Consider the following 26815-nt stretch of genomic DNA (forward strand, 5'->3'; position numbering starts at 1 on the left):
TCGTCTCTACTAAAAATACAAAATTAGCTGGGCATGGTGGTGTGCGCCTGTAATCCCAGCTACCCGGGAGGCTGAGGCAGGAGAATCACTTGAACCCAGGAGGCAGAGGTTACAGTGAGCCGAGATTGTGCCACTGCACTCCAGCCTGGGTGACAGACAACAAGAGTGAAACTCTGTCTCAAAAAAAAAAAAAAAAAAGTGTTCATTGAAGCATTATTTTGAAACAGTAAAAAAGTCAAATGTCTAACAATTAAGAGTACTAAAATTAATTGTTATACTTCCATCAAACTTAATATCATGTAGTCATTAAAATTCTCTGTTAAAAGAATACTTAATAATTTAGGGAAATACTTACAAAATAGTAAGTGAAAAAATGTGGAGAAAATATGTATATATTTGTATGTATGGAAAAGAAAAAACTGAGGAGAAAAAAATCAAAATATTTTGGTGATTATCTTTAGACTCTGATATTTGGGGTGATTTTTATTATCTTCTTTCTACTTTTTTATCTTTTTAAAGTTTTTTCTCAGTAAAAAAATATACACATTCTGTAATAAAAAAGAACATTTATCTTAAATGTAAATGAAATACTCTACAAATTAATTACTAGTATTATCTTAACCCAGTAAAGACTCTATTGCTGTCATTTGCCATATTGAATAAAGTATTATAGTCACTACTTAGAAACTCCATGAACCATGTAGAGTGCTTATCTATGACTGATACTGCTTCATTCAGCTACTGAGCAAACAGGCACAGTGTCCTGTTCCCCATCTAGATCAGTGATCTCCAACCTTTTTGACACCAGGGACCAGTTTTGTGGAAGACAATTTTTCTATGGATGGGAGGGTAGCGGATAGTTTTAGGAAGACTCAAGCATGTTACATTTATTATCACTTTATTTGTATTATTATTACATAATAATATATAATGAAATAATCCTATAGCTCACCGTAATGTACAATCAGTGGGAGCCCTGAGCTGGTTTTTCTGTGATTAGATGCTGCCATCTGGGGATAATAAGAGATAGTGACAGATCATCAGGCATTAGAGTCTCATAAGGAATGTGCAACCTAGATCCCACACATGCGCAGTTCACAATGGGGTTTGTGCTCCTATGAGAGGAATCTAATGGCATCGCTGATCTGACAGGAGGTGGAGCTCAGGTGGTAATAGTGCTCACTCGCCCGTGGCTCACCTCCTGCTGTACAGCCTCCTTTAGCCTGAACTAGATAGATGAGTTTTGAGTAGATTAAAAAAGGAAGTAGGGGGTACGGGAGGCTGGGCAGAAATAAACCTGAGGCCTAGGCCCTGTAGCACTCCTGTATATTACTGACTCCATTTTGGCCTTTTCTCACACATGGTGCTTTTTTCACTGGTCTGTTTGCAGTCTTTTTTCGTGGACCACAACAGTCGAGCTACCACTTTCATTGACCCCCGAATCCCTCTTCAGAACGGTCGTCTTCCCAATCATCTAACCCACCGACAGCACCTCCAGAGACTCCGAAGTTACAGCGCTGGAGAGGTAACCCTCCCTACACCCCACCCTACTGTTCACCGGTCACAGTCTCTGACTCTTCCATGAGGGCAGAACAGTTCTTTAGTGGCTAGGATCTAGGGTTGCCCGCGCTGGAAGAGACTAAGCCATATGCGCCCTGCTCTGTAGAAGAATAATGACTGGGATGCCCTCTTAACACCCCAGACCTTCACCCTGTCTCTACTAAAAAAAATACAAAAAATTAGCTGAGCGTGGTGGCAGGCACCTGTAGTCCCAGCTACTCGGTAAAAGGTAACTGTCTTCAGTTACCTTTTCTGCCTTGCCTTTTGTCCCACACAATCACCACTACTAAAAACCTGTCTAGTTGAAAGGAAACTGAAAATGCAATGTCGGGAGATCCCTACACTTATAGCTGGAGCTGTGCCTCCTGAGGCCTGTCACGTGTGAATACATGGAACTGCTATGTTATGTCGGACTAACTTTAAACTTCTACCTCTCCATAACATCCTAGAAAATACTTCAATAATGTATCCATGGACTAGAAACTAGGGGAAATTAAGCAGGCCACAGGAAGTGGTGCTCTATTCCTACTCTATTCCCACTCTACCATGTGCTCTTTCCTTGGCAGCACTTTGTGGCTACCGTGAAGGGCTAAGCATCACTTCATTGCTTTTCTGAATTAGTATCTATATTCCATACTCTTCCTGTCCTTCTTTCTTGAGCCAAAACTCAAAACATAGCTCTTTGTTTGCTCCTGATCAGTTCCTGACAATATCATGAGCAAATGTCTTTTTAGGTCCTAACTGACATTTCCCAAGTATCTGTGCCTTCTTTTTGTGGAAACCACCAGGATCTCAAGAGATGTGGCCTCTGAAAACTACTTCCCACAAAACAGCTTTTAGAATTGGATTATAATAAGGTTAAAAAATGAAAAACATGGTGTAGGAAGGAAAGGAATATATGTGTATGTAGGTGAGTGAGTTTGTGTGTGTGTGCGTGGGTGTATGCATGTGTGCGTGTGTGTATGCATATGTGTGTGTGTGTGTGTGTATATATATATATGGAGAGAGAGAGAGAGATACTTATATCCCACAGTGAGTCATTCCAGGGAGAGCCAGGGAGTTTGTCTCCAGAGAAACTGGGAAGATAACAATTCACCCTGCAGCCACCTCCTCCAGATAGCAAACATAAGTCTCAAGGGAAGAGCCTATTGTTGATGTATTGGCACCAGTTATTTACCACTGTTTCAGGAGTCCTCTGTATACTCTGAGAAACGTAACTGTTTCCAACCAGTGGCATTCATGGCTTAATGCCAGTGTGATAAAATGAATTTTTTTTCATGGAGCCGTCTTAAGTATCATTGTTTCAGGAGACTGCTGAAAGCATGCTAAATCTTTCTTTCTTCATATACATAAGGTATATGTGACCAGGCAGAGAGGAAGTACTACACATCCCTGAGCATTACATGGGTGTCAGGATTTGCTAGATGCGGATGTGTTCACAGACTACAGAAAGCAATGCCCCAGCTTCCCAGTTCAACATGCATAGTCTCTCTCCCTGGTGGCATTCCTGTAACACTCCACAAACTACAAAGTGGATTGTCTTGAGATTATAGGGAATAAATTCAAAATTCTTCATGAACTTGAATATACCATTTAAATTTACTTAAAACGTTCAAGCTCTTTAATCTCATTAAGAGAATTTCAGTATCCACATAGGGTAACTACATGTGATAAAGTAGCTGAGTACTGCAGACAGATTCACTGCCAATAAAACAAAAACTTCAGTTGTGCAAGATGAGTTCCCTAAAATACAGATCTCTTACAATGACAAGAAAATAATCTGAAATGTAAATATTTAAAACCTTTCTAACTGAAATAACAAGACTGAAACCATGGACACCACTTGCATTACCTGTTTTAAAACATGTGTTTGATGGGATTGAATAGCCCAAATAGAGTGAATTTAATATCATTTAAATCATTAATATCATTTGCCATAACATATATGGCAAAGTGCCATCTGTATCAGTTAAGATCTAGCCGGGGCCGGGCACGGTGGCTCACACCTGTAATCCCAGCACTTTGGGAGGCCGAGGTGGGCAGATCACGAGGTCAGGAGATCCAGATCATCCTGGCTAACACGGTGAAACCCCGTCTCTACTAAAAAAAAATACAAAAAATTAGCCGGGTGTGATGGCAGGCGCCTGTAGTCCCAGCTACTCGGGAGGCTGAGGCAGGAGAATGGTGTGAACCCGGGAGGTGGAGCTTGCAGTGAGCTGAGAGAGTGCCACTGCACTCCAGCCTAGGCAACAGAGTGAGACTCCATCTCAAAAAAAAAAAAAAAGAACTAGCTGGAGGACTCTAACACATACGATGAAAGGGCGTTGCTGTGCAATAGCCATCTGTCTGCTTCCTAATGCATCCACCCTGACTGTTCATCACATTTCCAAACCTCATCCATCCCTGTGCCCATCCTCTCTCTTCTGGTAGCTTTTGACTGACACAAGGGGACACTAAGAAAAGCAACAGAGAGAGAAGCCAAGAGGCAGAGGGTATCTGATCCAGAGGCAGTGCACCAGAGAAAACAAAGACTCGGCCTCTAAGAAAATAAATATGTGGTTCCTCCCACTGCAAGAGCCCTCAGCCTAGGGACAAGGAGACAGAGGGACTCTGGTATCAAAATAGAGGGGAGTGGGTGGTAGGAAATGTTGACTGCATTTGCTGTGATGTGATTTTGCTCAGTGAAAATTGATTCCATGCTTGGCTTGCTATGAGCACTGTGGAACGCAAAGTATGAGACAATCCCTGCCTTGGAGAAGTTTGTATTCCATTTTTGAAGCCAGGCCAAAAATACATACAGAGTTAAGTAACAAGAGAAATCAGAATATGGTTGAGTGGCAAGAGAGATGTTAGGATAAGTGCCGCAAAAGTTCAAAAGAAACCAAAGAAAAGTATCTTTTAAAATAAGGTACCTGGCATGCCTGTAATGCAAACACTTTGGGAAGCTGAGATGGGAGGATCGCTTGAGCCTAGGAGTTTGTGACCAGCCTGGGCAGCATGGCGAGACCCTTTCTCTACAAAAAATTTAAAAATTAGTTGGGTCTGGTGGCTTGCGCCTGTGGTCCCAGCTACTTGGGAGGCTGAAGTGAGAGGATGGCTTGAGCCTGGGAGGTAGAGGCTGAAGCAAAATGTGTTCACACCACTGCACTCCAGCCTGGGCAACAGTGCAAGACTCTGTCTCAACAAAACAAAACAAATAATAAAATAAAATAAGGTACCTGACTTGAACTTGAAAACTGGTAGAATAGCTACAAAGGATGGGGAAGGGAAGCCTTACAGAGCACAGCCTAAGCAAAGGTGCAGAGGTCGGATTGAGAAAGGCTCACAGAGAGACAGTGACTAGTTCAGTCTGAGCTGAGCAGCAGGTCCCCGCTTGCTGTGCCTTGGTTTTCAGAAAACTTTAGTGCTGCATGGAAGAGTTGGAACTTTTTTAAGGGGCCACTGAATGAATTTGAGTAAAGTAATTGAATCACCCACTGTTTCAGGGTGAAATAATCTCTAAAACACATTTTGAGAGATAAGGAAAGACTCTTGGCATTTGGGGCAGGACAATTCTCTGATGTGTGGAATCGTCCCATTACATGGCAGTACGTTTTTTTCCTGACCCCATCCATTAAATGTCAGGAGTGCCCCCACTTGCCTAGTCATTATGACAAGACAAAACAGAACAGCCCCCCAGCACTTCCACACACCCATAGATGGTAGTATTACCCCAGTGAAGAACCATTGTTTTACAGTCTAGTAAACTGAAATACCAAGAGCTCACTTCACACAGGGAGTTCAGGACCACAGCTCAGGTTTCCCAACAGCCATCCATGCAAACTCATTTTTTTGTTGTTGTTGTTGAGATAGAGTCTCGCTCTGTCACCCAGGCTGGAGTGCAGTGGCACAATCTCGGCTCACTGCAACCTCTGCCTCCTGGGTTCAAGTGATTCTCCTGCCTCAGCCTCCCAAGTAGTTGGGATTACAGGCATGCACCACCATACCTGGCTAATTTTTGTATTTTCAGTAGAGACGGAGTTTCACTATGTTGGCCAGGCTGGTCTCGAACTCTTGACCTCAAGTGATCTGCCTGCCTCAGCCTCCCAAAGTGCTGGGATTACAGACGTGAGCCACCACGCCCGGCCACAAACTTATATTTTTAAAAGAAGACCATGAAAGCCAAGAAGAGGAAGGGCTGTGGCAAAGAGGGATTCGAGAGAGGCCTGCTGGAGACCACTGCCACAATCAGATGGAAGGGGATGAGGCCGAGTTGAGGTGACAAAGAGGGAAAACAAAGGGCAGCCCGTGGGGAGAAGCCTCAAGGAAGTCAGGGGGTATGGAGGAAAAAGTCACTAGGACTTCAGTCTGCAGACAGGCATTCCAGCTCCAGCATGTCCACAGAAGAGCTGGGTATCAATCATTGTTCATTCCTCCCCTGCTAGGGACCCCAGCTTCCTCTGCAAATGGGTGACCACTAACGTGTGTTCCAGCTCTGTGATTCTCAGAGTCTGTGGGGCTTGATTCCATGTCTTCAGGACCACGTAACTATGAGTCCCATTAACAGCACAGAGCTAAGAGGAGCAGGAAAGGCAGGAGGGGAGGATGGCAGGTTTGTCTTTAGGCAGGTTGATAATGTGTGTGAAAATAGCAGGATATCTGATTAGATATGACAGCTCAACAGATGGAAATATGAGACTCAGGAATCATCAATGGGTTATTTCCACAATCCATTGTTTTTCTGTGTCCTGTATCACAGGCAACAGGGAATTAAGCTATAGGTATTTCGGTATTTCTTAGACTACAACTTACAAGTGTGGGTATTTTCTGTTCACCTACATAAGCCATTCTCTTGAGTGTTATTCAGCAGTTGATTTTTTATAAATTGCATGTAAGGACAAAATTAAAGTGAGTTTCTATATTAAGGATCCTAAATGGTAAAATGTTTTTCTCCAAACCCCAATGACAGATTATTAATAGAAACATTGGTAAAAATCTTTTGGATTGTCCTTTACCTCACCTGGAAAATTTTCAGATTCCTGAAAGCAGTTATTACAAATAAAGGATTTATACATAAAAAGATTGTTATTTGACACTTTGACTTGCATTTTAATGTGGAGGCATATCTGTCTGCAATATATTCAAGCACCAGCAAAGTAGGACCTAACTCTCCTCAGAATGTGTGACCAGAATAGGTCACAGATAAGTGGAGTGCTGTGAATACTGGATCCCATCTTAGCAAAGAAATCACAAAAGGGTAACACATTTGCCTTGTCTACACTGCAATTCCTAATATAAGTTGACATCAATAAGGAAGGATAAGCAGAGCACATACTTTTCATTTCTTTTGCCATCGTATCTTAGTCAGGTTAGAAAATCGTTAGTCATAGAAAATTTCCGGAAGGTACACACCCAAAAAAAAGCTTGACAGTGACTGCCTCAGGAAAGGGCAAGAGTCTAACAGGGAAGAGAAACCTGCTTCTCACTTTAGAAGCAGAAGTCACTCTTAGTCATTCTTTGCAACGAGCTTCTTTGATGGCAAAAGTCATTTCATTGGCTCTGGTGACATGGAGGAACCTTCATTCAGGAAGCTTGCTTTTGGGGAGATTAATCACTGCATTGCTTCTTAAAATCGGTCATTTTCCTCTTGGTTCATTGTAACCTGCACTTGGTCACAGGTTTGGCTGGAAGTTTGTAAAATTCAGACAACTTTGAACATAAACTTTTTAATTACAGTCATACATCACTGAACAGCAGGGATACATTCTGAGAATGTTGTTGTTAGGCAATCTTGTCATTGTGGACATCCTAGAGTGCACTTACACAAACCTAAATGGTACAGCCTACCACACACCTAGGCTGTACAGTGTGGCCTATGGCCCCCAGGCTGCAAACCTGTACAGCATATTAACTGTACAGAATCCTGTAGGCCGTTGTAACACAATGGTATTTGTGCCTCTAAACATATCTAAACGTAGAAAAGGTGAAGTAAAATTACAGTATAAAAGATTTTTAAAATAGTATACTTCTATTTTATAGGACTAAGTGTCCTATAAAAGTGAATGGAGATTGAAGGACTGGAAGTTGCTCTGGGAGAGTCAGTGAGTGAGTGACGGTGAGGCCTAGGACATTACTGTACACTACTGTAGAATATAAATACTGCGCACTTAGGCTACACTAAATTTTTTTTATTATTATACATTAAGCTGTGGAGTACATGTGCACAATGTTCAGGTTTGTTACATAGGTATACATGTGCCATGTTGGTTTGCTGCATCCATTAACTCGTCATTTACATTAGGCATTTCTCCTAATGCTCTCCTCCCCCCACCAACCCCACTACAGGCCCCTGTGTGTGATGTTCCCCTCCCTATGTCCATGTGTTCTCATTGTTCAACTCCCACTCATGAGTGAGAACATGCGATGTTTAGTTTTCTCTTCTTGTGTTAGTTTGCTGAGAATGATGGTTTCCAGTTTTATCCATGTCCCTGCAAAGGACATGAACTCATCCTTTATTATGGCTGCATAGTATTCCATGGTGTATATGTGCCACATTTTCTTTATCCAGTCCATCACTGATGGGCATTTGGGTTGGTTCAGTTTTTTTTCTTTTTTTTTGAGAATGAATCTCACCTTGTCTCCCAGGCTGGAGTGCAATGGCATGATCTCGGCTCACTGTAACCTCCTCCTCCTGGGTTCAAGCGATTCTCCTGCCTCAGCCTCCTGAGTAGCTGAGGCTACAGGCACACACCACTACACCCGGCTAATTTTTTGTATCTTTCGTAGAGACGGGGGTTTCACCATGTTGGCCAAGCTGGTTTCAAACTCCTGACCTCGTGATCCACCTGCCTTGGCCTCCCAAAGTGCTGGGATTACAGGCATGAGCCACCGTGCCTGGCCTAAATTTATTTTTTTTTAAAGCAATTATACCATGATGTTATAACAGCTATGACATGACCAGGTGATAGGACTTTTTCAGCTCTATTATAAGCTTATGGGAACACCATTGCCTATGCATCCATTGTTGACTGAAACATCGCTATGCGGCACATCGCTATATGAACGATAAGTAATGAATGCAGAATACAGACACAGATGGAAAAGCATAATTCCCCATCTGGAGACACTGGTACACATAAACATAAAGACATTAGATCATGTTGTCTATGGTTCTATATCCTAGTGCCTCATAGACAATTTCCACACCATTAACATTTTTCTGTAATGTTTTATCACATGGATCTACCATCATTTAACACAAGTCTTTCTTGAACGTGTGTTTATTGCCTGCTTTTAATTATAAAAATATTGAACAACTCAAATATCTCTCTTTTGTTTCCTTCAGATAATTCTGACAACGTTGTTAATGATCCGTTTTCAGAACACAGAAGGAATCTAGAGATGAATGTAAATTCGTCCTTTGAGCCCTTCCTGTGAACTTGCTACATTTTTTTTATCATCAAGTCTCCAGTGTTTGCAGAGAGAGGGTTAGCTGATTATTAACCCAAATTCAGTCTAAAACATACAATTTTCAATCACAGCTTTAAGGAAACCCACAAGGGTACATTCCCAAACTGCAGCGCTGAAGAGCAGCTTGTTTACCAGTTGCTGAAAACTATTTTCTGAGGATATCTATTTTGTTTTGTCTGGAGAGCCAAATGTTTGAAGTTTTCACATTTACAATTATGATGAAAGCTATCAATATCAAAAGAAAAAGAAATCCTAAAAGTAGTCCCTACCACAAACTGGGGTTTACCCAATTATGGAAGAGTTGTCACAGCATATCTGGGGAGAGGCAGGCCACCAGGGGCTCTCTCTCCCCTCGCTCGCCCTTACCACATGTGCCCACACGCACACACACACCCCCAAGAAACTAAATAAGACCAAAGGGGTCAAATGCCAGGACATTAGAGTCATGTCATTTTGGTTTTAAATGGAAAATCAGTCCTGTAGTCATTTTCTGACCTTAGGGGAAAAAAGCAGGCCGGGGATGGTAGCTCACACCTGTAATCCCAGCACTCAGGGAGGCCAGGGCAGGAGGATCTCTCGAAGCCCGTAGTTCAAGACCAGCCTGGGCAACATATCAAGAACCGATCTCTACAAAAACATTTTCAAAATTAGCTGGGCACAGTGGCGTGTGCCTGTAGTCCCTGCTACTCAGGAGGCTGAGGTAGGAAGATTGCTTGGGCCCAGGAGTTTGAGCCTGTAGTGAGCTATGATTGCACCACTACACTCCAGCCTGAAGAACAGAGACTCTGTCTCAAAAAAAGAAAAAGAAAAAAAAGAAAGGAGAAAAGAAAAAAGGTCAGGCATAGTGGCTAAAGCCTGTAATCCCAGCACTTTGGGAGGCCAAGGTGGGCAGATCACCTGAGGTCAGGAGTTCGAAACCAGCCTGGCCAACATAGCAAAACCCCATCTCTACCAAAAATAGAAAAATTAGCCAGGCATGGTGGTACACGCCTATAATCCCAACTACTCGGGAGGTTGAGGCATGAGAATCACTTGAACCCGGGAGGCAGAGGTTGCAGTGAGCCAAGATCGCACCACTGCACTCCAGCCTAGGCAACACAGCGAGACTCCATCTCAAAAAAAAAGAAAGAAAAAAAAAAAGCCATCTTGGCATCATGTTTGCAGTGAGATTCAAATCAGTCACTCAGTTGCTGTCAGACGTCCCTCAGGATGGATTGTTTAGTACCACTGCCGGGCTTCAAGGATCCTAGCACACACTAAATCCTAGTTCAAACTTAGACCCTCAGAATTTCCTCCAGCCCTGCCTGAAACTGTCTTCATCGCTGTCCATTCCTGGGCCCCTTGTTGGAGAAGAGTGTTTCTATCCAACCCTCCTGTCCTCCGGGCTCTGGTCTATGAGCCATCCAGTACCAACCAACCCTTTGCAGACATTTCTGTGGCTCAGGGACGCAACAAGCCCTATCTCCCCCTGTGTTCTTTCCTCTATCACATTCGTATTAAGCCTGAAGAATGTTGGTCAGTCATCTGCCTTTGGGCTAGCTGGACTGCAGCTGGTTTCTGAAGTTTTTCAGTCTGGCTTAGTTTTACCCCTGAGTGGGTGACCTCAGAAGTAGGCACCATTAATGAATTTCCTGTGAGGGCCAGGAATAGAAGTGAGCCTCTTTCTGTTTCATACTTGCTTATTCATTCTGGGTGATGCCCCAGCCAGGTGCAGACACTTTCCTCCAGGGCGAGACAACAAATGTCTCCTGAGCTCAGTGCACAGCCAAGCCTTCCTGAGCTCAGCGAGCAGATCTGGCTGTTTCCCCAGTTTCGCTCTATTTATCACTTAGATAACCTTCAGCTGGTGGGTCTCTGCAACTCCTGTCTTTACAAGGTCAATAATATTTTAAATACACATGAAGGCAAACTGACATGATTCCCTCCAAGAAAAAGAGGCTTATCATTTCAGTCCCAGAAAGGCTTTATGTATTTATTTATTTATTCATGGAGAAAAAAGAGAAGTATGAGGATTCAATACTGCATAGTTTATTGATCAGCAAACTTTTCTTTCATCTTTTGCTTTGTAAACATTTGAGACTGGAATGTGCTGCTGCAGAAATACCAGCTTCTAAACCCTGGTATCTGGCTTTGCCAGCTGAGCAGAGCTGAGAGCTAATGACATCAAAGTGAGAAGTCCACCAAAGTGGCACAGAATCTATCCCCTTGTCCTTCAAGTAGCCATGGGCAATGAGAAGGACCAGGAGAGAAAACAGAAGCATCTGCATCTCTACCCAACTTCCAGAAGAGCAGCAAAGACTACCACATACAGAGAGTGAACTGGTGGCCCCTGTCCACATACAAAGGATGTACTGGTGGCCACTGTCTGCATACAAAGGATCTTATCCTTGGGTGTGGAGTATGGAAGTGGGAACCAAAGGAAAATCAGCAATGCCTGTGTTCTTCATTAGGGATCGTTAAGTAATTTGCCCTACATTAGGATCTGCAATATCGCACATGGCCTATTCTTAAGTGGCTGTTTTGGAACTGACTTGTCTAGACTGTGTAGCACCGGTCCTCATCACCTTCCTAAAATCTGTGTGAGTGAGTTTTATGCTGCTCTCAGAGGGAGAATTGTCTTTCCTTTTTTAAAATCTGGATGTTTGAACTCTTTCTAAGTGTCTTACAAAATTATCATCTGTTACATGAAATTAAACTTGGCTTGAGGATGCCTTCATACTTTTGAGTCGTTACGTAATGGATTGCCACCTCACTTGGGACATGAATTAACTGAAAGCCTAATTTGGGAGTATACTTTGGCAACAAAGGGTTGAGTCTCAGCCAGTCACAACAGCCAAGCTTCAGTCAATCGCAGGTGGCTAACTGATCAGACCATGTTCAAATAAGGCAAACGCTGAGCCGTAACCAGTCCAGCTGCTTCGGTACCACGCTCCCATTCCCCCTCCATAAATGCTGCCTGCCCGCGGTTGCAGAACGGTGCTCTCTCCGCCCTTTCTGGTTCTGGTTCTGAGTGAGGACCACCCCATTCTCACAGTGTTCTTTGCTCAATTAAACTCTGTAAATTTACTTTGTCTAAAGTCTTTATTTTAACACTTCAAAATTCTTAACTATTTTAAAGCCTATTTTAGCATACTTTGCCAAATATCATAGGATGAGTTACACTCTACATTCAATCCCATATATCTGGTGAATGTACTGCAATGTGGAAACTCTATAGTGCGTCTATAGATTTTAACATCTTACTCTGCAAAGGTCTTAAAAAACAAAATGTATGTAGAATCATAGTGAGAATGTCCATTATCATGCTCTAGAACTGCATAGTTTATTGATCAGCAAACTTTTCTTTCACCTTTTACAAAGGTGATGTTTTTAAATTTATAAAATTTAAAATTGAGCTAAGTTAGTTTTGTTTTGTTTTGTTTTGTTTTGTTTTGTTTTGTTTTTGAGATAGAGTCTTGCTGTGTCGCCCAGGCTGGAGTGCAATGGTGCAATCTCGGTTCACTGCAATGTCTGCTTCCTGGGTTCAAGGGATTCTCGTGCCTCAGCCTTCCGAGTAGCCAGAATTACAGGCATGTGCCACCATGCCTGGCTCATTTTTGGATTTTTAGTGGAAACGGGGTTTCACCATGTTGGCCAGTCTCAAACTCTGGTCCTCAAGTGATCCACCCGCCTCAGCCTCCCAAAGTGCTGGGATTACAGGTGTGAGCTACCACACTGGCAAAATTGAGCTAATTTGGTTTAAAGTTAATCATCACAAGTATCAACTTTAGGCTAAGCAAGTTATTTCTCTCTGAAGTTTTGTAAAAATGCTTAAGCAGAACCAAGATATTGGAAGCAGGTAGGCAGCATGGAAGGAGTAAACACGTTCTTTGCAGTCAAGTATTAGAACCCTGGTTACCTCTCCAATGGTTGTAAATCTGGGGAAACCTTACTTTTCCTGGATCCTCAGATTCCCTGTTTGTAAATTTTGGTTAATAATGCTTATCTTGCAGAATTTGTTAGGATATGTAAGATGCTATGTGAACAGAAACCAGCACAGTGAATGCAATAACAGGCATTCAACAAAGAATGAATGTAATCAATAATATTTCAACAAGAAGTCCATTATACATTCAGTACTGAAGTTCAGTGCTACCTGTTGGAAAGTTATAGGCCTACCTTACCAATAATATTTATCTGGAATTTATCTCTCCTTAACAGATTTGTGATGAGAAATGTTTCTTGAGCCATTCATTGTATTAATTTGATTAATATTCATGACTTTGGCATGATTACTTCTTTTTTTTTTTGAGACAGAGCCTTGCTCTGTCGCCCAGGCCAGAGTGATCTCGGCTCACTGCAACCTCTACTTCCCAGGTTCAAGCAATTCTTCTGCCTCAGCTTCCCAAGTAGCTGGAATGACAGGCACCTGCCACCACACCTGGCTAAGTTTTGTATTTTTTAGTAGAGACGGGGTTTCACTATGTTGGCCAGGCTGGTCTCAAACTCCTGACCTCGTTATCTACCTGTCTTAGCCTCCCCAAGTGCTTGGATTACAGGAGTGAGCCAGATTGCTTTCTTAACCGTAGTATAGCACATCATCAACTCTGCTTAGACACTTTTGTATGCTTTCTTTTCCATCACTTTATTACTTTTTCAACTTAGGTGACTTCAGAATCTTTTACCCCTTAGGTTGAAACATTGGTATCAAAAGACATCTGAAACTGATACAAATTTCTAATGCTTATGCTTTTATTCTAAAATTAGGCCTCAGAAGTTTCTAGAAACAGAGGAGCCTCTTTACTGGCCAGGCCAGGACACAGCTTAGTAGCTGCTATTCGAAGCCAACATCAACATGAGTCATTGCCACTGGGTATGTATCATGCTTCTTTGAGCCAGGGGCTCACAGAATACCAACACCTAGCCTTGATTTTTTGTTTGTTTTTCTGGTTTTTGTCAAAAAGCCTTTACTACTCAACATTCTGTGTTCCTTTCTCCTCCTTTAGGATATGGTGCACTCCCCGACCTCTGCTCCCATTCTCCCCTCTGTCCTTTTCCCCTCTCCCTTCCTCCTCATCTCTCTGTTCCCCTCCCTCTCTTTTCTATTCTTTCCCAGACTCGTAGGTCCTTTCTTCCTTACTCTATTCAGTGATTTGTTAACCCCGTGCACAAGAGCATGGTTTAAATAGGGAGGTGAATTTTACTGTTGCTAGACAGTTTTTAATGTATACCTCTCTTTCCACGTATGTATGGCATAAAGTTTGCAGTCTCCATTCCTAACTTCAGCCACCTCTTTCCAAAACATATGCCACTGGTATCAAGGAAAATGAAATGAGAGCATCTAAAAGGTGTTTCCATTATCACTACTGGGAAATCAACACATGGATTTCTTTTCACTCATAAAGAATCTTTTACCATAACTGTGGCAAAATGACCAAGAAAAGTTAGAAGGAAGAGAGGAGAACTCCTCTTCTGGGAGAGCTATTTTGTTATCCTTTACCTGTTCATGCAGAGATGCATTAATACGCAGTAAAGATCCTGAAGCGTTAAGGACGATTAACATAGATCTGTTCACTTTTAGTTTGATCCCTTAAAAAATTATAATGCTATTATGTCACATTTTAAAAACTTTCAAGAGCTTGCATTTTTTTGATGAGTATGCTGCCTGCCCTTCAAACGCCTTCATTAATCCTGGTATCAAGCAGCCATTTTCCAATCATCAGAGTGATTATCTCTGGGCTGCAGACTCAACCACAACTCTGTGCTTTTGTCTGTTTCAGCATATAATGACAAGATTGTGGCATTTCTTCGCCAGCCAAACATTTTTGAAATGCTGCAAGAGCGTCAGCCAAGCTTAGCAAGAAACCACACACTCAGGTAAGCCTCGCCCCTCACTCCCTGGAACTCTAGGTCTTTGCAGCCATTTTTCCTGGTGGGAAAACACCTCTGTGGAGAAGGAGCAGAAGCTTATTATGCATTCTTTTTGTGCATTTAAACGAGAACTTGAATCCTCAAGATGAAGGGTTCGGGGTTCCTGTATTCTGGGAAATGGCATCATCAGAGATGGTCATATTATCAGATTACGAATCATTTATATGGTACTGAAATGATTTCCATTGACTTGGAGGAAAGGACAGGAAGGAAACAAAATAGCTTCCATTAAAAAATTATTTATGCACAGCACCATGTAAATTACTTTTAGTTTTGAAATATAATTGTTGAATGGTAAACCAAATATTGAGTGGTCATGTTCGAAAATAAACAAGCAAACAAAATGTTTCCTGTGTGTTCTAACTACTTACATCTTATTCTTCATCAGGGTCATTTTTGGACAAGTGCCCCTGAAACTCTGAATCACTTCATGTGGAAGGGATAGCGATCTAAAATGATAAAAAGAGAAAATATTGCCCGAACTTAAATCCTGCTTTCTCACCAAAATATTCACACATCTTTTTGCTTTGGTTTACTCTGCGACATTCCAAAAACTGGAGAGGCATGGGGGTTAAGAGCACATCCCTTTGACATTTGAATTCTTACTCCAACAGGTAGGGACTATTGATGGAGATGTGTTATTCAACTCTCTGCCCTTAGTCTCCCAAATGGAGGTCACAAAGCGGGCATGGTTGCGATACTTACATGAGGATGTGTAAAGGTTAAGGCAGGGCAAGCAAGAATCCCAGCAATGGCTGCATTTCATTCTTCCCTGCCCATGTGGTGCAGTCTTGTGAATGGGGCTGATACCTGCGGTACTCTACTCTGACTTCCTCGGGGAATCGCTAACAGCTTCAAGTAGGCTCTTTGCTTTTCAACCCTTGCCACTCCTGCCAGAATGGATCATTCACCATTCTTTCCCCTCCAGCACCCCCTCTTTGACACCTCTTTTCCCTGTATTTTCACTCTGTAAATTAGAGCCACTACCCTCCCAGCTGTCCCTGATCTCCTCTCCTCCCTCTTCTTCCACCTCCACATCTAAACATTCACCTCCTCATACTCTCTCCTCCATCCTCGTTTTCTCTTCTCCCTGCCATGGTTCAAGTTTAGGTGCTCATCGTTTCTCTTCTGGACCATACAGGGGTTTCTCCTAAAATATTCCCTATCACCCTATCATAACCAAGTGGCCTACTTAAAGCATAGATTAAATCATGTCCTCCCTACCCTTCAAGAAAGCTTTCATGGTTTCCATCACATATGAAATAAAGTCAATATTTTTGTTTGTTTGTTTTTGAGACAGAGTCTTGCTCTGTTGCCTGGGCTGAAGTGAGGTGGTACAATCTCAGCTTACTGCAACCTCCGCCTCCCAGGTTCAAGCAATTCCTGAGCCTCAGCCTCTTGAGTAACGGGGACTACAGGCACGTGCCACCACACCCAGCAAAATTTTGCTAATTTTTGTATTTTTAGTAGAGATGGGGTTTCTACCATGTTGGTCAGGCTGGTCTCAAACTCCTGACCTCAAGGGATCCACCCATTTCAGCCTCCCAAAGTACTGGGATTACAGGTGTTAGCCACCTTACCCAGCCTGAAGTCAAGATTTCTAAGCACAATGTCCATGGTCTCCAAAGTCTGGCCCTAACCTAACTCTCTATCCTATGCTAAGCTTTTCCTTCACCACCTCCACCACACAGGCTGTGTAACCTCCTGCCTTTGTCTTTCCGGGAATGACTTCCCTGTTAAGGACCTCTCATCCCATTTTAAAGGCTCAGATCAAAAGCAAAAATTTGGTGATCTAGGCAGGTTTTAGTATTTCTTTTCTTTGGCAGGAGTGGGAACTTCCTGATGTTGCCAAGGCATTTGTGGGTTTTTTTTGGTTTTTTTGTTTGTCTGTTTTTAATTTTTTTATTATACTTTTATGTTCTGGGATAAATGTGAAGAACGTACTGGTTTGTTACATAGGTATACATGTGCCATGGTGGTTTGCTGCACCCATCAACCCATCATCTACATTAGGTATTTCTCCTAATGCTATCCCTCCCCTGGCCCCCTATCCCCTGACAGGCCCTGGTGTGTGATGTTCCCCTCCCTGTGTCCATGTGTTCTCATTGTTCAGCTCCCACTTATGAGTGAGAACATGCAGTGTTTGGTTTTCTGTTCTTACGTTAGTTTGCTGAGAATGGTGGTTTCCTAGTATTTCTTTTGTCCTGCTTTGATAGCATGCTTTTTGTGCCTCAAAGATATTTTTAGATCTCTCGTATTCTGTCATTTACTTGTGTCTCCCTACAGCACTCTAAGCTCTTTAGAGCAAGGCCTTTCTCTTCCTTGTCTTTGTGCCCACTCTGCCCCTTAGAACCGGGTCCTCTACTTTGAAACTAGGAAACACCAATGACTTTTAGAGTGAATGAAAGATCTTTAGCATGAACCAATGATCTTTAGCATGATGAATGGTCACTTTCATTTATGTTCAACTCTTAAGAAGTCTCTCCCCAAGTTTCATTACTGTACTGCTGCAGAGACAGGGTCATATTCAACCACCTGGGTCATTCATTCATGGACTGCTCTTTGACTCACCTAACAACCTAACGGAATTTTCAAGGGATTTCCAGGGGAGTTGTATTATCTTAAGGGTTTTTGACGCATGGTTGTTCTTGAACATTCTTTACATTACTGATTCTACCACTAAGTAGTGAGTTCACTGCTTGCTTTTTGGAAGAATTTCAACTCACCAAAGACACAAAAGTTTCATTTTAATCATTAGAAAAGTTTTTTTTTTTTAAGGAGTTCCCGATATAAATGAGTGGAATGTATTTTCAAAGGGCAGTAAACTGTTTGCAGCCCTATCATATATCACATTATAACAAAATCCAAGAAACTTTAAATGTTTTGTTGCAATATGGGATTGTACAATTATGATTTTGCAGAGCTGGGGTAACTTGAAATCGAGCCACGTTGGAATTGGAAAAACAACTTGGAAATTATCTAGTATAGAAACTAATAACCTATTTTAAGGTTATGGACTCCTTTGAGATGCATATGGAAGCTCTTTTGGACTCTCCTCCACATATAAATATAAACCTCTGAATATAATTTCAAATAGTTCATGGACCCTAAAGAAACTGTGGACCCAGGTTGAGAACCCAAATATTTCATCAAAAACAGAAGACTCACAATGACTATCAGAAACTAGACTATGTGATGATAGAATTTAAAAAGCAGAAAGAAAAGAGCAAGAACTTGTTCTTCAGGAGGTCAAGCTTAAGAGATGCAGGAAGCCGGGCCCTGCTCTCCATGACGAGGCCTCCACCTGCCCCTGAGTACCATGTCAGGGTGAGTCAGATCCACTTGGAAGGTTCAGGAGTTGAAGAGAATACCACTCTCCTCAGGACCCCACCCGGAAGAACTCATGGCTTCCTCTGTGGTCCCCAAGAGCAGATGGTGACCTCTGTTCAGCCATTGCTGTTCTCAGGGAGTCATGGAGTCTCTGTCTTGGGTCCACAAAGCCAGTTGCTGGGTTTGAGTATTTAGAAAACTGTCCAGTTGACAGCAGTGATTTGCAGTGAAAGGCAGGAAGCCACATGTAAAGAAGGGGATGGAGCCGGAAAACCCAGAGGTTAGTGGCATCTGTCATCTTTAAGGGGCATGGAGGCAGTCCTTCAACTAGTGCTTTGATTGTGTCACTCATCTGAATCAGGATTGTCCCAGGGCTATGTATGCAGTAGCAAGCAAAACAGACATGTACATTCCCAATGAATTTGCAATCTATGGAGGGAGACAGATAATAGACAAGCTTGGGGTTTGTTTTTTTAAGCCAAATATACAGCTACATAATATGTTAAGTGCCATGAACATGATTAGAATTCAGCAATAGTGGAGAATATGCTGGTACAAAGGAAGAGGACTTACATCCTAAACAGAACGCAGGGAAGGCTTTTCCAAGTAGGTGGTGCTTAAGCTGAAACGTGAAGGATAAGAAGGCAAGGTCCCTTGAGATGCAAAGTAGAGATCAGGGAGAGAGTATGCAAAGGCCCTGAGGCAGGAAAAGCTTAGACCTAGGTGAAGAATGGAAGAAAGCTAGTGTGGCGCAGGGGTAGATTGGGAGGGTAGGCAAGACCTACCGTGGTGAAGTTGGAGAGGGAGGCCCTATCACCAACAGGAAAGATTTTATTTGAATTGCGATTCTATTTGAGAAGTGATTGAGAAGTTTTCCACTGGAAAGAAATAGGATTGCATCTGTGCTTTTAACGACCACAGCTGCTTTTTCATGACCTTTTTCGTCTGTTTTTCATGACCACCGATGAAATATGATTGCAGCTGTGGTCGTTAAAAACACAGATGCAATGTTTGGGCAGCTTTGTGGGGAAAAGATAGGCTGGGGAGGGGCATAAGATGGAACAGGGGCTATGCAGAAGACTATTATATTCATCCACATGAGAGGTGATGGTTGTGTGGATAATGGGAAAATATGGATGAAGAGGAGGGAGCAGTTTGGGGTGATACTGTGGATGCAAAAACAACAGGAGCTGACGACAGCTTGAACATGGTGGGTGAGGAGAAGAGAGCAATTAAGAATGACAGCCAAGTGTGGGGCTTGCGCAGGTGAGTGGATAATGGTGTCATTTACTGAGATGGGAAAGACTGGAGGAGGAACTGGCTTGAAGAGAGGAAGAATGTCAAGGATTTCATTTTGGATATTGAGTTTTGAGGTCTTTGAAGCCACAAGTGGCTTCAAATGTCAGGATGTCAAGGAGGCAGGTGCCTGTCCTGTCCTGAGTTCTAGGGAAAGTGTGCTCCGGAGTTCTCCTGATGGTCAAGGGATATATGTAGGAGAGACAGCCGGCATTCTCACCCTCAGATGTCTTCCCCAGTTCTCAATGCACTTTGGGATGGAGTTCCAGGGGCATCTGGAGCTCCCTCACACCACTGGCTCTGCATGAAATGTTGCTAGACATGACAGAGAATATAATGTCTGATGGGAGAGCCACCAAAACTCTCAGACAATTGTGCTTAGCATTCAGACACCTGGATGTGGTCCATACGGTGGTGCCACGATAGAACCACTGCACTAGGTGGCACTTTCTAAACTGGGGACTGCACTTTGCTGCCCTAGTGGAGATGGCCCTCTCTGGGCTTCTTTTTCCTCCAGGAAGGGAGGCCAGGGGCTTAACCAGATGTGGATCCCTTGGGGCAGGAGGATAACCTGCCCAGGGGGACATTATCATTGGCAGAGCATATAAATTTGAGGTCATTTATAAGGCCAAAGTCATTAAATTAGAGACGATTCAAGAGCATCTTCCAAACAACAGGGCTGTGAGGTAGTGTCAATATTTAGAGGAGAAAGCCCAGGGCTGGGGTCAAGGACATAGGCAGAGGGAGAAGAAGGTGACAAGAGGGGTGGGGATGTTCTGTTCTCTTGGCTGGGTTTCCACACGTTCCCTGCTGAATGACATGTGGACAGTGCTGCTCCCTTTTTCAAACCCCCATCAAAGAAGCCACTGTGAACACCCCCTAGGTTCTGGTGATGCCATTTCCTGCAACGGTGCTTCACCCACACTGAAGTTGGATCAGAGTGCATTTCCCTGTTTAATCCCATTCTGTCTATCTTTGTAGAGGCTCAAAATCTTCCCTTGCCTTAAAAAAAAGATCTCCGTGCCAAAAGGTCAAATTGATTATATTTTTTGCCTGAAAATCTCTAAGTTATGGTGAAGATTTGGATTTATATTAATACAATCAAAGAGAGGAAAAAGTTGTATCTGCAGTATTTTGGAAAATATACATATATTTTTTAATCATTCATCTTTTGGGCCAGGCGCAGTGGCTAATGCCTGTAATCCCAGCACTTTGGAGAGCTGAGGTGGTCGGATCTCTTGAGCCTAGGAGATCAAGACCAGCCTGGGCAACATGGTGAAACCCTGTCTCTACTAAAAATACAAAAATTAGCCAAGCCCGATGGTGTGTGTTTGTAGTCCCAGCTACATGGGGGAACTGAGGCAGGAGGATCACTGGAGCCTTGGGAGGTTGGGGCTTCAGTGAGCCATGAACAGGCCACTGCACTGCAGACTGAGTGACAGAGTGAGACCTTGTCTCAAAAAAATAATTTCTTTTTTAAAGAAAATACAAAAAACTAGCTGGGTGTGGTAGTGCATGCCTATAATCCCAGCTACTCAGGAAGCTGAGGCACAAGAATCGTTTGAACCCAGGAGGCAGAGGTTAGTGAGCTGAGATTGCACCACTGCCTCCAGCCTGGGCAACAGAGCAAGACTCTGTCTCAAAAAAAAAAACAAAACAGAAGAAAATAAAATCATCCATCTTTTACCACTGGGAGAAACTGAGTGAGGGGTATACAGGATCTGTCTGTTTATTTCTTATAATTACACATGACTCTAAAATTACCTCAAAGTAAAAATTAAAAAAAGAAAAAAGTTAAAGATTTTTAAAAAACAGATCCTTAATTTTCCCTGATTTCTACTGCATCTCTTCAAAAAAGGCAAAATATATTAACTCCTTTGAAGCGTGCATACAATAGAAAGATTCTGGGTATGGTGTTTGTAATATTTGAATAACGTCAGGGAAGCAAATTAAAAAGTTAATTTGATCCAAAAACTCCTACTTATCCATAGACTTACTTGAAACAATTTGCCGAGTTGGAGTTGGAGGTTGTCTAAAAGGATCAGAATAGACGAAGTTGTAGCTAACAGAGACAAAATTGATGCCTGTGCCTTGACTGACCTGGGAGACTGTTCTTGGTTCTTGGGGCCGGGCCCCCTCTGTGCCCAATGTGGCATTATAAATTTTCCATCAGGCACAAGATTTCTCAAGAGACACCCACCCGCCAGCTCACTCTTTCTTCCCATGGCTTCCAACATGACATGAGCCCAGAACAGTCTTTTTTTTTTTTTGAGATGAAGTCTCACTCTGTTGCCCAGGCTGGAGTGCACTGGCACAATCTCAGTTCACTGCAACCTCCGCCTCCCGGGTTCAAGCGATTCTCCTGCCTCAGCATCCTGAGTAGCTGGGATTACAGGCAGGCACCACCACGCCTGGCTAATTTTTGTACTGTTAGTGGAGACAGGGTTTCACCATTATTTCTCAGGCTGGTCTCGAACTCCTTACCTCGTGATCTGCCCGCCTTGGCCTCCCAAAGCGCTGGAATTACAAGCGTGAACCACTGTGCCCGGCCCCAGAACAGTCTTTCAGGAGCTGTCTCTTACCCAGCTCCACTCCTGACTGTCTTAGCTACCTGAGGACCTAACTTTGCTGTGTTCCTCAGCTTCCGTACCTGTGCAAGTCTGTAGAAAAGCCATCCATTATAGAGCATCCTGAGAGCCTGTGCTACGAGCTTAGAATTCTGCAAAATACATGGGACGTTAGGACATTGCTATTCAGCAGTATTGGAAGAGGAAATAAGAGATCCGAAGAAGATGTATTCCTGAGCTTATGTGTTGGCGTCTAATTTTCCTCTTCTTTCTCGCATGATTCAGGGAGAAAATCCATTACATTCGGACTGAGGGTAATCATGGGCTTGAGAAGTTGTCCTGTGATGCGGATCTGGTCATTTTGCTGAGGTAAGGGGCTAGGCCTGAAATCCTTCTGGAAAAGCTTCCCTGGGCAGCTCTCCTCTGTCACGACCACCCTGAAAATGGCCTAGACTGAAACACTCACTGCTTGTTCTAGAGGATTCTAGTAACTGCAACGCAAATGGGGCCCCACCCTTGTACCCGTGTCCATCACAGTCCTTAGATTTGCCAACTGAGGTAGCAAGAGCTGCCTAAAGTACTTGATGGAGACATTGTTTTAGGATTAATCAGGGTTTAAAACAACACTGAGAATTTGCAAGCGGGATGTACCTATCTTTCTATAATACATTTAAATCTAATTGCTTTTGTTGCTTTGTGAGAACTGTAACTGCTGCCACCCCAATTCATGAACACTTTCCCAGGGACGTAAAACTGACTTTTCTTTTTCTTTCTTTCTTTCTTTTTTTTTTTTTCATTTGCAGTCTCTTTGAAGAAGAGATTATGTCCTACGTCCCCCTGCAGGCTGCCTTCCACCCTGGGTATAGCTTCTCTCCTCGCTGTTCACCCTGTTCTTCACCTCAGAACTCTCCAGGTAACAGGAATCTGGCCTAATAGCTCCTGTTAAGTGGCCATGTGTCTCCTCCAGTGAAGGTGAATGAAAGGCAACTGTATGTGTGTGTTCTTTCTCTTGGCCTTCCCAATTCCCTAATTGAAAATGCACTCTATCAGGTTTTGACAAATGGCTGCCTGTTTTTTGTAATGCCCCCTGAGCAGAATGGGGTTTACAGTTTGAAATGGTTGGGAAAAAAAAATTTTTGCTGGACAGGTGTCTCATGCTTGTAATCCCGGTGCTGTGGGAGGCCAAGCCAGAAGGATCATTTGAGCCCAGGAGTTAAAGACCAGCCTGGGCAACATAGCAAGATCCCCTTCTCTACAAAAAAATTAAAAATAAGCCAAGTGAGGTAGCATGTGCCTGTAGTCCCAGCTACTAGGGAGGCTGAAGCAGGAGGGTTCCTTGAGCCCAGGAGGTTGAGGGTGCAGTGAGCTGTGATTTCACCACTGCACTCCTACCTGGACAACAAAGAGAGACCCTATCTAAAAAAAAAAAAAAAGAAGAAAGAAAGAAAAAAAGAAAAAAAAATTAAGACAGTATTTTATGACACATGAAAACTGTATGAAATTTAAATTGCAATGTCCATAAATAAAGTGTAATTGGACCCCAGCCATGCCTGTTCTATGCTAGCTTTCACACCAGACATGAGTAATAGCAACAGAAACCACATGGTCTGCAAAGCCTAAAATATTTACTCTCTGGTCCTTTGCAGAAAAAGGTTACTGTCCCTGCTCTAAATTACTATTGCATTCCAAAGTCACTCTCCAAGCATGTCGAAGGGAAGAGCCCTTTCTGACACATTCTGTCTTGTGACTCTGAATCGACTGCACACCACTTTTGGTGATAGAGCTACTAGGAACCATTGTTATATCTCCACAAAGATTCCAAAGAATTTTCTTACACATTTCAAAATTATTCCCCATTTTCTTTATGTATGAGAATGAACTTGTGGTACAAAAATTCTTTGCAGGTATTTTCCATTCCAAGTGAGGGAATATATATGTTGAACTGTTTAGTGAATAAAAGATATTTTTGCCAGACACAGTGGCTCACGCCTTCAATCCCAGCACTTTGGGAAGCTGAGGTGGTTGGATCACTTGAGCCTAAGAGTTCTTCGAGACCAGCCTGGGCAATATAGTGAGATCGCATCTCTACCAAAAAAAAAAAAATTTAAATTAGCCAGGTGTGGTGGTGCACGCCTTTAGTATCAGCTATTCAGGAGGCTAAGATGTGATCTCTTGAACCTGGGAGACAGAGGTTGCAGTGAACCGAGATTGTGCCACTGTACTCCAAGCACTAGTCAACAGAGCAAGACCCTGTCTCAAAAAACAAACAAATGAAAAAAAAGATATTTTCTGGACTCATCAAGATAAAGAGCTTAGGTCAAATCCATACCTCCAGACTGGATCCAGATATTGGAGAATTTTTCCATTCGTATTTGACTTGCATTATCACATCGTTGTAGGTTTCATTTAAAATAAAAGAGATTAGTTTGAAACATCTAGGAACATCCTATCTCACAAGCTCTAGGGCCAGGGTTGGAGCATGGTTTCTGAAGCCAGTGGTGAAATTCCCAAGAGAAACAGAACTTGGCAATAAGCTTTTTCTCTGAGAAGGGATATCACACTCAGAGTTAGTATCATTCAGTACTGCCGTAGATCTCCAGACTAGAGTATCTTTTAGTCTGGTTCCTCCAAGTTGTAGCATTTAGAACTCTCTCTTAGAGGTAGTTTTGCTAGTCGTTAAAATATGTTTTCAAGATTGTATCTCCCTGTTGTCACTTCCTCCAAACAAGTGTCCCAACAGCATTGTTAAGGAAATGTGCAATGCTTACTACCTCTGACACACAACATAATTAAGATCCCCTTGCCTAAGGGGACCAGGAGCTTTGCTAGAGCCGACATCAGTACAGCCACATACTTTCAGTGCTCACAGGATGACCTGCTTTTGGGGAGCGAAGACAAAAGTAGGGGGTTTTGGGGGAAAAGTTTGAAGAAGCTGTAGGACTGCATGATGGTCTGCCATGTTGTAGAGATTGTCCCAGCCCAATAATGTGCTTATGCTTTGATACTAGACTATGATGTTAACATCATTATATGGGAGAGATATCATACCGCAAATAGAAAAATAAGAGTAAATGAAGAGTTATTTCCTATATGAAAATTATTTGGATATTCTAAAAGGAATAAACTTGCCTGATAGAGATATGACTGATGCCATGAATTTAAGTAATCATCAAATTCATTTTGTCAAAGTATTTATTTATTCTCTAGCATTGACCACAGGATCCTAGAATATGTAATCCAAATATGTTGATTTTAAACTTTACAATCCCTATTCTCTTAGACCTGTATGAAATCTACCCAGGTGCTACAGAGATGGTGAATCATGAAGTTTATGCCAAAGTACTCTGTAAAGCATAAATTATTTGAGAAATGCACAGCAGTCATCACAGGAACAGGTGACAGTACCAGCGGTAGTGAAAATCATAATTAATAAAATATACTGAAATGTGCTGGATAGAAAATTATACTTGCACTGACAGACCTGTATTCTAGTTCTGTGTACATCCCAAAACCTGGTATTCCAGCAAGACCACTTCTTTGCAAATGATGGCCATTGGTTCCCTCAGGCCCAGGTGTTGTGGGGCCCAGGTGGGCGCGGCTCCCCATGCTTCCTTGCTTTTACCATTCAGCCATATCCCTCCCCTCCCTTTCTCCGAGTTACTGTCATCTACCAACCTTTTTCTCATTCTCAAGGCCTGTGGCCCCTGCCTTGTGGTCTTCTTCTGCTTCCCAAGCAGGTCCTTCCATCCTCCTGAATGACTTCAACATCAACAGGGGACCCTCATTCCGTTCCCTGGCTTCCCAGTCTCTAGACTTTGTCTGCAATGACTTTCTCCTCCCCTGCCTCAACCACTTACTCCCAAAATCACATTCCTGACCTTGTGATCTTCTCCACAATCACTAATTCAAACCTCCTCTTCCCTTCCGATGTGCTTGATCCACTACCCTCCCTAGTACCATCCTTTGGCCTCATCAAGGCCTCTGGTTCATGGACTTTTCTCCTTTCCTTTCTAACGTCTTTCCCTGATGCAGCATAGATTCTGCAGTTCATCATTTCAGTAGCACCCTTGCCAATGCCCTGAACTCCCCTGGCCCTCTCCCCTTTGTTTGCACCCTCTGGCAGAGCTTCATCCCGAGATGAACCTTCTGTCTGCTTCCCCGACTTCTGCAATCAGGCACTCTTGGGCAAATTCACCTCACAAGGCAGATTATTAATTCTAAATTAGTCATCTCTCATCTCACATGAATCTTGAACACCCAAAGGAAAATTCTAGCACATTTTTTTCTGTCTCCTCTACTATTATTTCAAACATTTCCCCTAAAGCCTCCAACCCTCAGCACCCCTCCTCTCTCCTAGCAAATGACATCCTGTTTTACTTCACTGAGAAGCTGAAGCCATCCAGCAGAAATTTTCTCAAAGGCCTGCCATCAGACCCACAAGACTAGCAAACCTGCACACATCTTCTCTGTCACACCTGGAGGTCACGAAAGGAGGTATCCTCACTAAGGTCACCATGAACTCTGGCCACCCAATCCGGCGGGCCATTCTCAGCCACCTAATCTTCAGCAGCCTGTAACATGACCAGCTGCTGTCCCCCAGCATCCCCTCTTCAGTTTGTTTCTGGGACACCACTCCTGACATCTCATCTACTTCCCTGGCCATTCCCGCGGCCTCATCCTCCTCTTCCTATCATCCTTAAGGC

General features: G+C 42.9%; 1 protein-coding gene across 11 annotated transcripts in view; it reads left to right on the plus strand.

The window, feature by feature from the left end:
- HECW1 (HECT, C2 and WW domain containing E3 ubiquitin protein ligase 1) overlaps positions 1-26815 on the plus strand; it is a 456185-nt gene that overhangs the window by 368833 nt on the left and 60537 nt on the right. For all 11 annotated transcript variants that reach the window (XM_021935841.2, XM_021935849.2, XM_021935847.2 and 8 more), the window contains 5 exons: positions 1391-1525; positions 13756-13861; positions 14769-14865; positions 22398-22481; positions 22916-23025. In XM_021935841.2, the coding sequence (XP_021791533.1) occupies positions 1391-1525; positions 13756-13861; positions 14769-14865; positions 22398-22481; positions 22916-23025 (532 nt within the window). The remainder of the gene's footprint in view (positions 1-1390; positions 1526-13755; positions 13862-14768; positions 14866-22397; positions 22482-22915; positions 23026-26815) is intronic.

This window comes from Papio anubis, chromosome 4, assembly GCF_008728515.1.
Source record: "Papio anubis isolate 15944 chromosome 4, Panubis1.0, whole genome shotgun sequence".
NCBI lineage: Eukaryota > Metazoa > Chordata > Mammalia > Primates > Cercopithecidae > Papio > Papio anubis.